At 34.9% G+C, this 16,516-nt stretch overlaps 1 protein-coding gene across 2 annotated transcripts in view; it reads left to right on the top strand.

The window, feature by feature from the left end:
- LOC121733741 (5-hydroxytryptamine receptor 1A) overlaps nucleotides 1–12,786 on the top strand; it is a 60,583-nt gene extending 47,797 nt beyond the window's left edge. The window contains exons 2-9 of one of the 2 annotated variants that reach the window (XM_042124092.1): nucleotides 1,821–2,191; nucleotides 6,218–6,343; nucleotides 8,425–8,541; nucleotides 8,955–9,094; nucleotides 11,074–11,236; nucleotides 11,804–11,935; nucleotides 12,002–12,127; nucleotides 12,203–12,786. In XM_042124092.1, the coding sequence (XP_041980026.1) occupies nucleotides 1,973–2,191; nucleotides 6,218–6,343; nucleotides 8,425–8,541; nucleotides 8,955–9,094; nucleotides 11,074–11,236; nucleotides 11,804–11,935; nucleotides 12,002–12,127; nucleotides 12,203–12,676 (1,497 nt within the window). In that variant the 5' untranslated portion in view covers nucleotides 1,821–1,972 and the 3' untranslated portion in view covers nucleotides 12,677–12,786. Of the gene's footprint in view, nucleotides 1–1,816; nucleotides 2,192–6,217; nucleotides 6,344–8,424; nucleotides 8,542–8,954; nucleotides 9,095–11,073; nucleotides 11,237–11,803; nucleotides 11,936–12,001; nucleotides 12,128–12,202 lie in introns of those variants that run through there. The other variant, XM_042124091.1, reaches the window with a different exon arrangement.
- The last annotated feature ends 3,730 nt before the right edge of the window (nucleotides 12,787–16,516 follow it).

The raw sequence follows: 16,516 nt of genomic DNA, 5'->3' as shown, positions 1-16,516 counted from the left end.
TACGCAAATGACGCAAATAACAAACTAAAGGTTGCGAATTGTATTTCTATGAAAATATGATAAAAATTGTTATATTTATGCTAAATTTAAGTATATTTCATTTCTAAAGCATATTTTTTGTACTTTTTTTTAGCTTTAGCGATAAAAGATTTTTATATTGTGACCAAAAATACGTCACGAAAAAATAATAGTTTTGTCCTCCAATAGGGTAATTTCATCAAGATGTTCATGGCTTCTAGACGTGAATTACTGTACATAAGCGTAACTTCACCATTCTATTGCTAAAATGGGAAAATATAAATCTGAAAAAAAAAACGGTGTTTTATGCTCAAATACAGGAACAAAACCAATAAATCTTGTGGGGTCATTATAATGTCATTATATCAGTAGCAGGTATATAAAATGCTTTTTAAAATATTTTTCTTGAATATTTGTTCTATAATTTAATTTAGTTACATTTATAAATAATTACATGATCAATAAAATGCAAAAGCAAAATAGGAAGATGCACAAAAAAATGTAAAAACATACGATGGGTCATTTGACCGCTCTTGGTCTTTCTAGGGAGTTCAGAATTCTGGTCTTTCTAGTGTTAAACCAAAATATTGTGTATTTCAGATTATAACAATTACATTAATAAACAAAAGGCAAATAGAGCTGCTCAATAAGAGAAGGTTCACAAGGCACAATCCAGGGCCCGTACCACGAAACCGTTTTGATACTCAAACAATCGTACGAGAATGCCGCGTCCTACTTTAACAAACGTGAAATGACGTTGTTAGAGCAGGACGCGGCATTCTCATTCGATTGTTTGAGTCTCAATACGGTTTCGTAGTGGGCCTACTGTGCCGCATGTGAACCTATTATAATATACGCCTTAACATTCATACGCCGATTGTAACTACTTCAACAAATCGTGCAGTACAATCGACGTGTAAACGGTTCTATATACCTTGGATGCGCCAGTATTTATTCGTTAAGACGTATACTGCAAAAAAACGTGCAGGAAACGTGCAAGATTGTGCCGTGTGAACCAACCCTGTCTGTAATTATTATTCATGCAGCGAAATGATAATCTATTTAGACATAAATTCAGTTGAACATACCCAAGGGAACGATGAAAATTTTACAGCTAATAAAGAACTTACAAAATGTATGCGATTTTAAATTTGGAACTTCTAGATGAGCACATTGTGTATTGATGACCATGATTTATAATATAGTCTGGCGTACTATAGATTTGTTTGAAGTAATTATTGTGTGGGAACTTCTTACAAAAGCTGTAAGGCTCAAAGTAGAGCAAACTTGTTGACTGTAAAAATGCGCTATGCTGATAATATTATAATAATTATTTTTGGGCTTGTTGCTTTTATTTGAAATCAAAATTATTTCGATTAATTTGTTGTAGAATCTCAATTAGACTAACGTTAACATATTATTATGTTAACGTTGTAACGTAGGTTAACGTTAACACATGTTAACATATAGACTGTTTATGTAGAAATATGCATATTTCTACTCCATAAACAGTCCAGTATACGGAACACGTCTTAATAATATATTAGTAAATATATTTTGGTAAAATACTTTAATATAATATGCAACACTTTAGTTTTGCAATAAAGTTTATAGCTTACACTTATACTATAATGATGATAACTTAATTTCAGTATGCTAATTTAATTTAAAATTGTGTAAAACTATAACGTGTATAACAAATAACTTGAGTTATGACTTATGAGTAACACCTTCCTAGGAATTTACTAAGTTTTTGACCTTAGAATATTAATTATTAAAATACAAATTATCTTTTGTTGCAGATAAGCATGAAAATGAAAAGTGGTCAAGAAAACCATCTATCACTGAATCATTGGACATGAAAGAGATAGCAATAGAAATCTAGAAGCTACTAACGAATGATCTAAATGCCTTATTTAAGAGGACAGAGCGCTGCGTTTTGCATGCGCAAACTATGTTCGACTCGACTAAAGGCGCATTGCTAGTAGCGCCATCTCTGTCTAACAGCTCCTGTTGGCTCAATGGCAAAGGGTGGCCCTCATCGTTCCCAGCAACTACAGACATATTGAAAGCCTTGTTCATATTTGCCATGTCTATGTGCATTGTATTCGGAAACCTGGTGCTGATTTGTGTGTTGAACAATAGAAGGTATATCAAATATATTGACAATCAGGTAATACGATTCTATTTTATTATACGGTTTGTAGAAAGTAGTTATAGTGGTGCATGATACGTGTGAACACGTTATGACTGTGGCGTGACCGTGACCGTGTCATTTTTGAAGAAAATTTAAGTGTGTCAGTAATATGGATCTATACAATATTATTATACAGTAGTAATTTAATTTAATGCTGGCTTCTCACGGCGCGTAATATCACGAGCTGCGCCGCGCCGAGTCGATATTTTGTACTCGAGCGAGCACGAGCCAATAGGCGATCGCGCTTCACGTTCTCACGGCGCGTTATATCACGAGCCGTTCGAGCCGCGCCGAGCCGCGCCTTTGATGTTACCGACTTCAATCGGATTGGACGCGCCACCTCGAGACACCCCCTTCGCACGGCGCGTGGCTTGAGCTGGTGCGGCGCGGCTCGTAATATTACGCGCCGTGAGAAGCCAGACTCTACATACTGTATAGATATTATTATGAGAATGTCCGTGGTCCGGCCACAGTCACGACTCACGACTAATCTAGATCCACCTTTATTAATTGCAAGCATAAATCACATGTTAGCACAAACTTATATCATTTGTACCAATCCCATTTTGGGTAGTTCAAGTCTTGTTATTCTTCAACTTCCCTAACTTATATTTCATCTTAATTATTGTCTTTAACTTCCTCTACTAACACATCGGTGTATTTTACTAAAACATTCTCGTAGTTATTTTTAAAACATATTACATCCTTCCAAACATTTCAATTTATTTGCGTTCATGCGATGTTATTAAATTGAATAGTACATTATTAAATACTCCTTGCTTTTCATATCCCTGCTAGTTCATGCCAAGAAGGCAATTCATAACGAAGAGACAGCGCTGATATGCGTTTTGAATATTCAATAGGTATTTTGCGTAACACATGCTAAAATACAGGAAGTGATTATTTCCACCTTGACATGTAATTTCATAAGAATTAACATCCCATGATGTGGAATAAATAAAATGTTAAGAAAAGGACGAAACAAAAATATGCAACAATAAGGGCCGGTTTCACCACTTCCTGATAAATGCCGGATAGGCTATCCCCAGCTTATCTGATAGATACCTACTCCTAACTCTATCTGTCAGATAAGTTGTGGAAAGCCTATCCGGAACTTATCAGTAAGTGGTGAAACGGGACGTTAGACACATGTACCGCAGGGCGCTCTTCCTGTCATTCGCAGAAAGAGGCCGCGGAGCGGGACAGAGAGGACGATCCCACCTCTCTGCTGCTCCGCCGGCGTAGGACGGGAGTGCGGAGGCGACGCTATGCGAACCTCCTAAGTCTCGTCCAATCCTCCCCGGCTTAGTCAGTCCCGGCGCCGAGGGGAACGCTTCAGTTGGCCGAAGCGTTCTCTAACTTTGGTGGAAGTCCGGTCTCTTCTGAGGTAGATCGGCCGGTCGTGGAGGGAGTCCTGTGTTTGTTAGATCCGGGACATTCCTTATTTATACGGCTGAAGGCGAACCGCAGGTGGTTTTAGTGAGTAAGAATCTCACATACCCCGGGGGTGCTTCAGCTAACTGAGGCACATCCCCAACCCGGGGCACCCATGATGGGTTTCCCCTGCGCATAAAAAAAAGGGCGCTCTTCCTGTCATGCATGGCATTGCCCGCACGTGGTCCGCATAAAAGTTGTCCGCATCCTATCATTTTCCTGCCAAGCGAGCAACACGCGAGCTGCCAGGAGAATGCTGTCACGAGCATTCGGACCATAAGCGCGCGGGGACCAACAAAACAGGAAAAGCACCCTAACATTATCACTGCTGAGAGGTTACTGATAAATAGATGCAAAGGCAAACTCTAAGTGCTAGAAACTTGAAACATAGCCCAACTCTCACCGGCCGCCTAGACAAGCAATTTTGTTGTCAATATCACGCTTTAATTTTATTGACCCCATAGCCTAGTCAAGTTAGACATTTGAGGTTGCATAAATTCGCACCAAGCTGAACATCGGTAATATTGTTTAGAATATTATGATTACAAATGATATATTTTGTAAGTTCCCCTTAGTTCCCCTGTATGGAAAATTAGTTTTTCACGATTTTTAGCAAAAAGTTAAGTTTTTTTTTTCATAAAAATGCCTGACGAAAAATTGTAGGTAGTAAAATTATCACTTATAATACCACAAGAGCTTCAAAATTATCGGGTATTTCCCGATAGGTTCGTTGCAAACAAATGAAGGAGTTTATTTGTTTGCAGGGAACCTTGAGGGAAATGCCAGATAATTTTGAAGCTCGTGTGGTATTCGGGGGATTATTTTTCCGTCCCAAATGTCGGCCAATAGAATTAGAATTTGTTTTTTATATACAGCAACTACCAGAGAAAATTTTCAAAAAATTATCAGTATAATACCATGTAGGTTGTACCACGTGACGTCGAATGGTGCAATTCTATTGGTCGATATTTGGGTCGGAAAAATAATCTACAAAAAATATAGCAATATTTTTCCCTACGAGCCACCGCTTTTGAAATATATAACGATTCAAAATGTTGTTAAAGTTGTAATCGTCGTTTGGGTATTTTCTTTTACCACACAAGGGAATTATGGGGAACTTTAAATTTTTATTTTTAGTCATGTTCTAAACAATTTAATTTTGAAATCTCAAATGTCTAACTTGACTGGGCTATGAATGCGCGCGATGTACAATATCAACCCTTATAGACGGACAATTATATTACGCAATACGTGATATTGTTCACTAATAAACAAAATTAAAAAAAAAATCCTGAAGCGGCTTAAGACACCAAAGCTTCTATAATACCATAAAATATAATGTTTATATGATAGCACGCAAGCTAAGAAGCCGCCAAAAGTTAGTTGAGCAGAAAATTTAGTATATTTATTAAATCAGTCTCTGTATTCAAACAATCCATATTATATTTCCGTACATTCATAAAACTTGTCCTAAACTCCTTTGTCCTTTATTGGCTAAGTCCCTCAATAAAAAGCTATAACTCAAATAATCCAAAAGGTATTCAGGTCAATCCTCGCACGATTCACAGTTGCAATATAGACATGATATTGTAAATCATAAATTATTAATAGACTACGCCAATACCAGACAAAACGAAATTGATGATTTATAGTACTGTGGCGCTCGTTACATACAAAGTAGCCATAAACTAGGGGTTCGAGTGACATTGGTCTGTCATTTGATTTATTTAGGCGTATTTTGTTATTGACATGCTTTTTGTACTGGAACAAATTTATGAGCCGGATGTGTAAGGAGTCACAGTATAAATTATGTACAGTAGTAAATATTCTTCATGCTTAACTAATTTAATTTGTCGCAACTCGCACGCACACGATTTGATTTCAGATAATTTCAAGTAGCAAGAAACGAATTTGATTTAACCGTTAAGGGTCAATTCAGCCCGCAACGCGATGCGTAGATGCCTAAATTTGTATGGATTTGACAGATTAGCAAGACGTCTTACGCTCACGAAATCTGTCAAATCAGTACAAATTTAGAAATGCATCTACGTGTCGCGTCTGTCGGTCTGAATTGACCCTTACGGACTTTAGACTTAAATCCACAGTCTTGAGATGCGCTCATACGGGCAATAATTACGGCAATAATTGCTCGGCGACACGAACGAATGGAGCGATTTGGAGCAATTAGTGGAGTTGCTCAATGTCATATCGCTCAAATATTCGATGGCCACATCACTCAATATTGTATTGCACAATATTGCTGCTTGTTGCCGCAAATTGCTCGATGTAAGTAGTCGTGACGTCAAAGTTGACGTGAATTGACTGGAGTTGAGAAATTTTAGTTGCCCGTATAAGCGCACCATTAAAACACTATTATGCCTCGATTCAATGGATACAAATAAAATAAATGTTCTCCATATCTATTACGATTTTTTAAAACCAGTGTAAAATTCAATTTAAAAATAACGTCACATTTTTAAAAATCTTTATGAAATATGTTCTAAACTCAAAAGTCACGATTTGAAAATAGAATAAGGATGCAGATATTCATTTCCTTTTCTTTTTCAGCCCAGATATCTATTGACTTCTTTAGCACTGAACGACCTATTTACCGGCATTTTGATCGCTCCTGTAGCGCTGTTACCGGCTTTATACAAGTGCTGGCCTTATGGGGAGATATTCTGTCAAATCCAGGTATGAATTCTGAAGAACAAGTTCTAATACTTATAATTATATGAAGTGTAAATTTCTTTTACCTTTTTGGTTTGGATACAAGGTGTTGTTAGTTATATAAATATATATAGATAAAAAGTGTTGTTTTAAAATATGATAGCTTTCAAGGAATCTTTCGTTATTATTTTTAATTATTAATTATGTACTGTTTGGTGTCCTTAAATTATTTTGAATTTGCAATACAATATGGGAAAGCTATTGTATTTAAACAACGCTTAAAATACATAATATTAATAAAAATAATGTAACATTCTTAGTATAGATATTTAAAAATAAAAAGGAATAAGATTTATCTATATCTGAATTATTTAGCGCCTGTTTCACCATTTTCTGATAAGGCTATCCACCAATTAACTTGACAGATCAAGTATGGAGAATCTGTCAAAAAAGTTGTGAATAGCCTATTAGGCACTTTATCAGAAAGTGGTGAAACAGGCCCTTAGTGTTGTTATTATATCAAACAAAAAGTGGCAAATAATAACAATGAAAGTTAAATAATGATGACACAATTGGTATTCACGGTAGACTCGATCTTTTGAAAATAGAATGTTTACTTCTTCGCAAATTGTTTTTGAACTGTTATTTGTGAATGGCTTTCCTGTTTGTCGGAAAATTAATTTGAGAATTTTCTTGTTATTTACATATTCAGTCGGTTTGGCCATTTAAACTTCAAATGGCAAACATGTGGATAAAGTTTAAGTTTATAATATTATACTACAGTTTTCCTGCGGCTCCTCCCACGCTCAAAATCCTTGGGAATGGTACATTTTTGATATTATGTTCTTTATATTTGGGAGAAATTTCATTGAAAGCCTGTTAGTTTCGTAGCCAAATCAATAAACATCTTTCTAATATTAGCATATATGATATATAGCACTATGAGACTTTTCTAAAATGTGTTCCGCAAAGTAATAAAATGCGGGGTTAAATGTAGCGACACTTACGAAAATATTATGCAAGTAACAGCGTTGTTGAATCACAATGCCGGAGCAGTTATTGCTCGTTTCTGAAACTTATTACTGACTTTACAAGTGTTACAAAATCCACTTACAACCTGGCCAGAGTGTAAGCTCCGTTTAAACAAAAGACGATGGGAAAATGAGTAAAGTTACATTTAAAAGTTCCTGATTGGAGTTGCGAGGTGAAATAGAATATTACAAGTTTGTAACAAAAGTCAATATTTGCTTTTTATAAAACGCTCCTGAAACGTTTGCATTATTGCTGGACTCAGTAATAATTATGTTTGTATGAAAATGATTGGCAATAAGCAATATAATAATTAGGAGTGATGTCAGTAAGAAATAAAGGAATTAAGAAATTAATACTAAATTAGAATTTAAAAACCATCTTAAATTATATTTTTAGTTTGAGACTAAAATGTTCCATACTTAAACCTAAAAGGAAAAGTAAAAACGAAGAAGAAAAAGTAACAAATTATATTAGATACTAGCGATGCGAAAATTTGGTTTCACTTCCTGAACGATTCGCGCTCAATTAAGCGCCGACTAGCGCGACCGTATTCGAGCATTTACAATATCCAATTACGAATAGAAAGAACCGTTCCAAAGAACAGTTTAAAAGGCTTAATTGCGATACGTTTGCACTCGCACAACGTGGATAAAAAGGTAATGATGATAATTTAAAATAAATGAAAGAGATAGAAATAGAAGAAAGCAATAATCATAAAATATTATAAACATTTCGTAATATACAAATTTAGTAGAAAAATATATTGTTTGTAATGCTAGTTCTGGCAATTGGAGACAACTATTTTTAAAATATATTTCAAATATCTTGAATGCATTTAACGACAGCAAGAATGAGAAGAATTTCTCGCAAACAAAACTTTTATGATTTGCTAATGACCTATTTAGTGACGGAGCGGAATCGTGAATTCTTCAAACTTTCAACTCTGTAACCCTTTCTTTTGTCAACTGGTTATTTTATTGTGCGCGGAAATCCTTTGTTGCTTCAAGTGCCACCACTAAAAGTTTTCTTTATTTTCTTTTAATGCTCTTTGTTAATGTGATTTTTAATTTCAGGCGCTATTGCGAGGTGCTGTGAGTCAGCAGAGCGCAGTGATTTTAGTGTGCATGGCGATCGACAGATACATGTACTTGCTGCATCCAAACGCATATCATAGGCATTCTAGTAAGAAGGTAATCGATACTTAATAATATATTACTAATAATATAAATGCGAAAGTGTGTCTGCCTGTCTGTCTTTGTGTCTGTTACTTCTTCACGCCCAAGCCGCTGAACTGATTTTGCTGGGTATGGAGATACTTTGAGCCTAGGGAATGGATATATGATACTTTTTATGCCTGAAAAATGTACGGTTCCAGCGCTATACACTACTTTTAGCGAAGCGAAGATATGTCGTCTAGTTCAAAATAAATCATCGCTAATCGAGCATCAGTTAAATGATTTAATCAAAGCCCTGCTCAACAATCCTTTGAAGCATTAATTTTTCTTACTAAGTACTTCTCCTTTTCTAATTTTCGTTACTTTATCTTTTTAATAGCTTACAGCTACTCTAAACGGTGTATGCTTTTTTAAATATGTGTTTTCAGGGATGTGTGTTAGTGATAAGTATAACGTGGATACTATCGGTGTCTCTATTTGCGATGATGGTTCTACCACGATCAGGCTATTACTTCAACTCAACAGGGCTGATGGCCTGCGACGTGTTTCATAGTAGAGTTGCCTTTAGGTGAGTAAAATTTTACTAATAAGATAAATTACTGCAATGTTTTCACGCTAGAGGCAGCATAGACAGTAAACAAAAAGTCCTGTTCGACATTTGACAAAATTTTTGTTATTAAGCCCGACCGCACATTATCCGAAATTCTGATCAGAAAAATTCGGACGCCCCGCCCCGCTCATATATTTTGACACGTAAGAAATCCTGATAGTGTGCGGGGTCTACAACAAAATGTATGAACAGGGTGCGTTCCGGCGGGTATCCGAATTTTTCTGATCAGAAATTTCGGATAATGTGCTAGCCGGGCTTATTCTAATATGACGTGTGCAACATGTCAGATTTTGGTCGGATTATTTACTTTAGGTGCTAGTAGCGTACTATGCCTATGCGTAACATTCCCTTTTACCTAATGAGTTATTAAATAGTACTAGTTGGTAGGGAAGTAGGATATCGAAGGTTTAAAGTTACTCTAGTAGTCTTAGCTTTATGTTCTAAACCTTAGGAATCTCATTTGGTAGCTCTACCAGCTCCTCCCTACATAATATTAATACTAAGTAGTAATTAGAAGATAATTATGCATATTAATATCATATCATATAAATCCTAATCTGGTAATTAGATGCAAAATTAATATTAGGATCAGCGGGGCTAAAATGGTCGCTTTGAAGAATCATGTCATGAATCATGATATGATTAATTTTTTTAAAATCGCAAAATGCAACTCTGCTTGCTATTCATTTCTGTATTTTTGTACTGATTTGACATTTGTCAGTTTGACAATTCATTTGCTGAATTGATTGAGAGGAATTGCTATATGTGACCATTTTAGCCCCGCAGTACATACGAGAGATCATTTCATCTGTATCATATAATTGAATATCCTGACGAGTCATTTAACAAAAATATTTATAAATTAATGCTATACAAAAGTACTATTAGTGTAACATTAGATCTTCAAATTAAAAGACCTTTATCAGTTTTTCCATTTAAATTAACAAGTTCTGGGTTTATCGGTGTTTATCAACAAGATTTAAACTACTATTAGTGATGTTTGTGGAAGTCAAAGAATATTTAAATGTGAATATATTTGACCCATTTGTTTGCGAGATACTTGGCTTTGGAAGTACTAGACGTCACGGCGAGTGTAGGCCGGAGTCATCTCCAGTGTTCTAGTTCAAGGAGACCAGTGAAATATGTCTTGGCTAAAGCCAAAAACGGAAACGAGAAAAATATTAAATGTCTTGTTTTTTATCGTTGAATCTCTAAGCTAAATTAATTTTCAATGCTAATTTTACGTTTTTCTTAACATTCGTAAATAATAATATTCTTTTAATCAACAATAAACCATATGTATTTATTAAACAAATCACTGAAATTAGTAAACTAGACATTTTAATATATAATTATTGTAACGTTCGGTTGTATAGATATTAGAGTCACCATAGATCATTTATGTACGAACTTTATACGTGGGAGAGCCATGCTTCGGCACGAATGGGCTGGCTCGACCGGAGAAATACCACGTTCTCGCAGAAAACCGGCGTGAAACAGCGCTTGCGCTGTGTTTCGCCGAGTGAATGAGTTTACCGGAGGCCCAATCCCCTACCCTATTCCCTTCCCTACCCTCCCCTATTCCCTTCCCATCCCTACCCTCCCCTATTACCTTATTCCCTCTTAAAAGGACGGCAACGCACCTGCGGCTCTTCTGATGCTGCGAGTGTCCATGGGCGACGGAAGTTGCTTTCCATCAGGTGACCCGTTTGCTCGTTTGCCCCCTTATTTCATAAAAAAAGAACTATATGATACAATAGAGATTAATCTCGATTTATACGCATTTGTGTTTAGGTTTCTCTATCGAAACATTTCTTTCATAAAAAATAACACCTTCACTTTTCCTCCATTTCACAATACTCGTTCATTTCGTACGAAATTTTCTATGAGAAGAGCGACTGTTTTATGGGAAATAAAAATGTTTTTATTCTTTCAAGAATACTCGCTTGTTGTGCCTACTATTTCCCGACCACAATGGCACTCATGTACTGCTACGGGTCGGGGTTTCACGTCAGTAAGACCAGAACTAAAAGCGATCACGACCCGAGACCTAATGGGGTACCGCCGTGTAAGACCGCGCACAACGAAATCGAGACTGTGGTAAGTTTAATAAAACTATACAATAGTCCTCGGTGATCTTTGTTTTTCTATAGAGAACCAGGAGAACTATACTCCACTCGGGCTAACTTGTCGCTAGCGGTCATTGACTCCCTGTCAAAAACTTGTCATTTTTCATATAAAACCACGATTGATAACATCTGACACTTCATTGTCAATCGCGGTTTATATGGAAAATGACAAGTTTTTGACAGGGAGTCAATGACCGCTAGCGACAAGTTAGCCCGAGTGGAGTATAGTAGTCATATTATTATTACTCTCGGTATTTTATTCGGTAAGCCGAATCGCCGAATATTTGAGATAGTAGTCAAAGAACGACTACTTCAATAGGCTTTGCGTGAATTCCTCAGCGTAAAAGTCCAAAAAAATATATAGTTTCTAGGTATCTGCCAATTTCACTTTAATTTTTGAATCTTAGAGATATTTAGATAATAAATAATTAGGAAAATCATGAACAATACTAAAAGTGTATTTGGTCGCTGTTATCTAAGCATTAGTGTCCTATAACACCACAATTACCAAGATACAAATCCGTTATTATTGTTTCAGCAAATACCAAGCTTTTCTAGACCACACAGTATGAGCACATCTAGGACAATGGCGGCCATTTCTCTAGGGTTTATTGTGATGGTAACACCATCCACTATTCAGGAAGTAGTGGCAGCGTGTACTGGATGTAAGGTAATGAAAGCGAATGGCGTATTTTTTGTTCTACCGCCACCTTTTATAACCAACGTCAATTTCCAGGTCCCTCCGATATTGGATTTTATTGTTACCTGGCTCGCATTGAGTAACAGCTTCTGGAATCCATTCCTTTATTGGCTTTTAAACAGCCATTTTAGAAGGATAAGCCACGAGTTAGTTCAATTTTATGTAAGTATTTTCGAACATTTACTTCAATTATGTGAGAGTTCAACTTTAAATACAATCTGTACAATTTGTTCCCAGATTTGCTGCAAGCGGCCCAAATCGTTCGCTGCGTACGAAAAAGGGGCCGGCTGCTGTGGGTCGTCCGTTACATCAGACGGCTTACATTCCAAAGGAGAATTCGAAGGTCTAGGTGAAAAGTTTTGGGGCGAAATTTTAGAGCGGACCGTTTCCTCTACCTCACTTCATGCCATACAAAAGAATTGCCACAGAGACCCCCTGCGGTACTCTGGATCGTTCAAAGGCTACCACAGTGGATCTTGTAAGCACAATACGAGGTTCTATGATGGCTACGGTCCTACCGATCATAGGCAATTCGAAAGGTCCGCCTTCCAAATCGAAGCTTGTTCGAGACAATGTCGACTGAAGAATTCTGACTTTTGTCTCTTCAGACCTGGACCAGAATTAGATTATTCCAGCCGTTCTCGATCCAACTTGAGCTTGGACGAGGGCAACTTCAATAAAATCTGTAACGGAAGGCATCCGGATTTGTGAGAGTTCCGGAACTGTCCGGTCTTCGGGCACAGAAGCAATAGTATAGGAATTTATCCCGGTATGGAGAATTTTAACTCGAATATAAAATGGAAGTTTAATGATTCACTGTGTGAAAATGAACATGTACATAATATTGAACATAATCTAGACAGAATACGAAGTCTCAGTCATGAAAAGAGCTTTGGTATGTATGGATTAAAAGAAAACGATAATTTATTGGAAGTTGAAGTAAATGATATGACTGAAGAATCAGAATCGGATGAAACCAAGGACTATCAAGTGAGTGCTAGTGAGTGTTTTGACGAAAAGAGTGAGTATTGTTCAAACAAATTTTCGAGAAATTCCTCCCTTTCGAATAGAGAACTTGACGTTATAAAAGAGAGTTCCAGAAGTTCAAGTGATACAGAAGTGACTTTGACCCGATGACTCCCGAAAGTGACATTCGACGGGGCAAATGTAGTACACTTTTACGGTATTGATCCCTAAGTATAAAATATAAAATACATGATCTTGAATGTTTAGGAAAAACATAGAGAAATATAATTTAATCATGTGGACCAGGTAGTTACGGGTCTATATGTATTCTGTAAGTCTTACTAATTATACTTATTAATGTAGATACTAATAATAGAAAACTACTAATAATAATTGTGGATGTACAGAATATTATTGTTATAAGAAATAATAGAAATTGTTTTAGCTGAGATTAACATTAGTTATAACTAATAATATTATAATAGGTTATTGAACTTTTGTAAATTTTCTTACACTTATTACAGATTCATATTAACATATAGTATTGGATCCGACCGTAAAATCCTGCAGGAATCGTTTTTTTCGATCAAATATATTTTAAAATAATCTTTAGAACGTATAGAATGGATTAATGTTGGGTTGCCTTGTCAAAAGTAGCTCTAATTGAGCAAAATGAAAGCCCGTAATACAAACTTGCTTGTATTCAATAGAAAAGTAAGAGAATTAAGAAGGAATGAGATTGAGGAATGACAGGACAAAACACATAAAAATAAAAACACCTGTTAAATAACCCAACATTAATCCATTCTATACGTTCTAAAGATTATTTTAAAATATATTTGATCGAAAAAAACGATTCATGCAGAATTTTACGGTCGGATCTTAGGTTATCCTAATAATACTACAATCATGCTGATAATCATTTTGAAACCAGATTTTTATAAGGTCCATATGTTATTATACTTGTGTTTGTTATGTTGGTAACTATTGTATTAATTCAATTAGTTATAAATACAATCAATATTTGTATAGAGGACATAAAGACGTAATGGTCGATGTTCTTACTTGTTGAATAAAAAGAAAAAGCTAATATTGTTTGACCTTACCATGTTTTATATGAGATTTCACTGTACAGATACACTAATTATAATAATATTATTATGTATGAAGTAACTAAATAATTATTATAAATAAACAGTTTCAATTTCATAGATAATATTATTATGTATATTATTATTTGTTATAATGTTACGATAGTTAAATAAAAGACTGTTGATGATGATAACAATAGAATACAATCGCACAACTCTTTCTTCTTAAATGTAATATAAGAAAATAATTTTAAGTCCCTAAATGTTGTTAATAATATGTCGATGGAAGATGTAAAATAAATTTTTAATAAAAATTCAATCTCTTATTTATACACCTCCATAGTTTTAGGTTTGGGTAAAGATTTTTATAGAAATGAAAGGGCTTTTTTACCATTGAATAATAGTATTTTAAAAAGATAAAACCGACTTCAAATTGTAGGTAATTAAGATTAAAAATTCCCTATCTCAAAAAATACTGAACCGATTTTGATGAAACTTGCAGTATTACCTAAGTTAAACAATACCTGGTACAATAAAAGAAGAATCACTTAAATCGGACTTGTAGATCCGGAGATATGCGTGCACAAACATAAAAACAAATTTCAAAAGTGTATGTATGTAACGTACACTTTTGAAATTTGGCACATTTGTTCAGATTATAGATTAACATACAGTTATAGATTAACATAATATACAAAAACTGGGCAGTTCTGGAAATATTACATACATACGCGTCGAATTGAAAACCTCTTTTTTTGAAGTCGGTTAAAAAACGGCACCTGTTGTATGAAAAAACATGAGTAAAAATTATTTACACCAGATAAGTTTTTGCTCCAAAAGGGAAAAATGGCTGGTAAAGGCTTATAGCTCTTAAAATGCAATTAACGAAATAAATCTTATCTATCAAAATATAAGTAGAAAGCTTAAACTGTGAGATTATAATTATAAAGTTCTAATTCTGATGATAAATATAGATCAACTTAATGATAATGATAGAATAGCATATTCTACGATTATTATATTTCATTGGAAAGGCTTTGCTCAGATAAAACAGGTAGCAATAGAAATGAATCTCTGAAAGACAATATCGTTTTACTCGTTCATTAAGTCGACTATCCTCTTTCGAAATCATTAAAAATCTTCGCAGGATTCGAGCTGAACCTAAATCTACTTTGGGTGGATTTCTGAATTCCATGTTTAGTTCGGAGCAAATTTTGTCGAGTCAAACACTTAAAAGGATCGTAAAGCTTTTTAGGGCAACGAAAGTATCGATAGAATTGGGACCGTATTGAATTGTAAATCTGCAGTGACTTAAAGTAACAGTTAAATTTTGAGAGAATTATCCTAAAAGTACGGCAACTGAAACTCAAAACTAATATGATTTAATAACGCGAATAAATTATTAACTATATTCAGTGTATAGAGAGAATACTGCGTAAAAGGCTTTTAGAGAAGGAAACGTATTCGCTAAAATTACCTCTTATTTACTGAGCATTGATTATTTGGGTAAGTAAAATCTTTTAACCGTATTTTAGAAGAACAAATGATTTACTTACTCTTGTTTACTTTGCGATAATTTTTCCTGCAAGTGAACTATTTTAGTTATATACAAGAAGAAACTGTCTGTTACTATCAACAACTTGGAGTTTTCAAGTGCCTGCGACCTTCTAATGTACAGAAAAGGTAGGTCAGCTAACCTAGGTTTAAAAGAGCGAATGGTGGCATTTTTATTTATTTTCAGATAAAAATAGCCGATGGGTAATTCGCCATCGGAAAACACTGATATAGCACTTTATTGTAACTTTAAGTCTTAAGCGCTTATTTAATATTCAGTTCGAGTTCTTAAGTGCTGTGATAAGGAGTTTTATATCAGGGGGTATGATCATTAACGTTTTATGAAAACCATTTGGTCTTTATTATTTCACGGGTCTGTGTGGATCTTATTTAACTACACTTTAAAACTTCCTGCCCTCAAATGGCTTACTGCTTTTATATTTTCTGATGGGTTTGTCATTTTCTTCCTACATTTTCTGGACATGACAAAGTATAAGTAGTACCTTTTTAGACTTCTTTTGATACTAAATTGATGTCGACACAGTATTTAATAGAGCAGAATTTATGTAAATTATTTGATACACCTACGCTTTAAGTAAAACTTGGATACCCTTGTTTGTCTTAAAGATAATTTTAAGTACAAACTATCCTGTTTTACGAATTTTTTTTGTTAAATTTCATAATATTATCACTTAATCATATACTCAAATAACTAAAATCGAGAATACAATTAAACGTTACACGTTCCAAGCCGTCATAAAATTTATGACTCTTAGATACAACTTTATGCAAAATCCATACTTCCATACTAATATTATAAAAGCGAAAGTGTGTCTGTCTGTCTGTCTGTCTGTCTGTCTGTTTGTTACCTCTTCACGCCCAAACTGCTGAACCGATTTAGTTGAAATTCGGTGTGGAGTAACTTTGAGTCCCGAGGAAG

Source organism: Aricia agestis, chromosome 14 (assembly GCF_905147365.1).
Source record: "Aricia agestis chromosome 14, ilAriAges1.1, whole genome shotgun sequence".
Lineage (NCBI taxonomy): Eukaryota > Metazoa > Arthropoda > Insecta > Lepidoptera > Lycaenidae > Aricia > Aricia agestis.
This window is presented reverse-complemented; position numbering and strand designations above follow the sequence as displayed.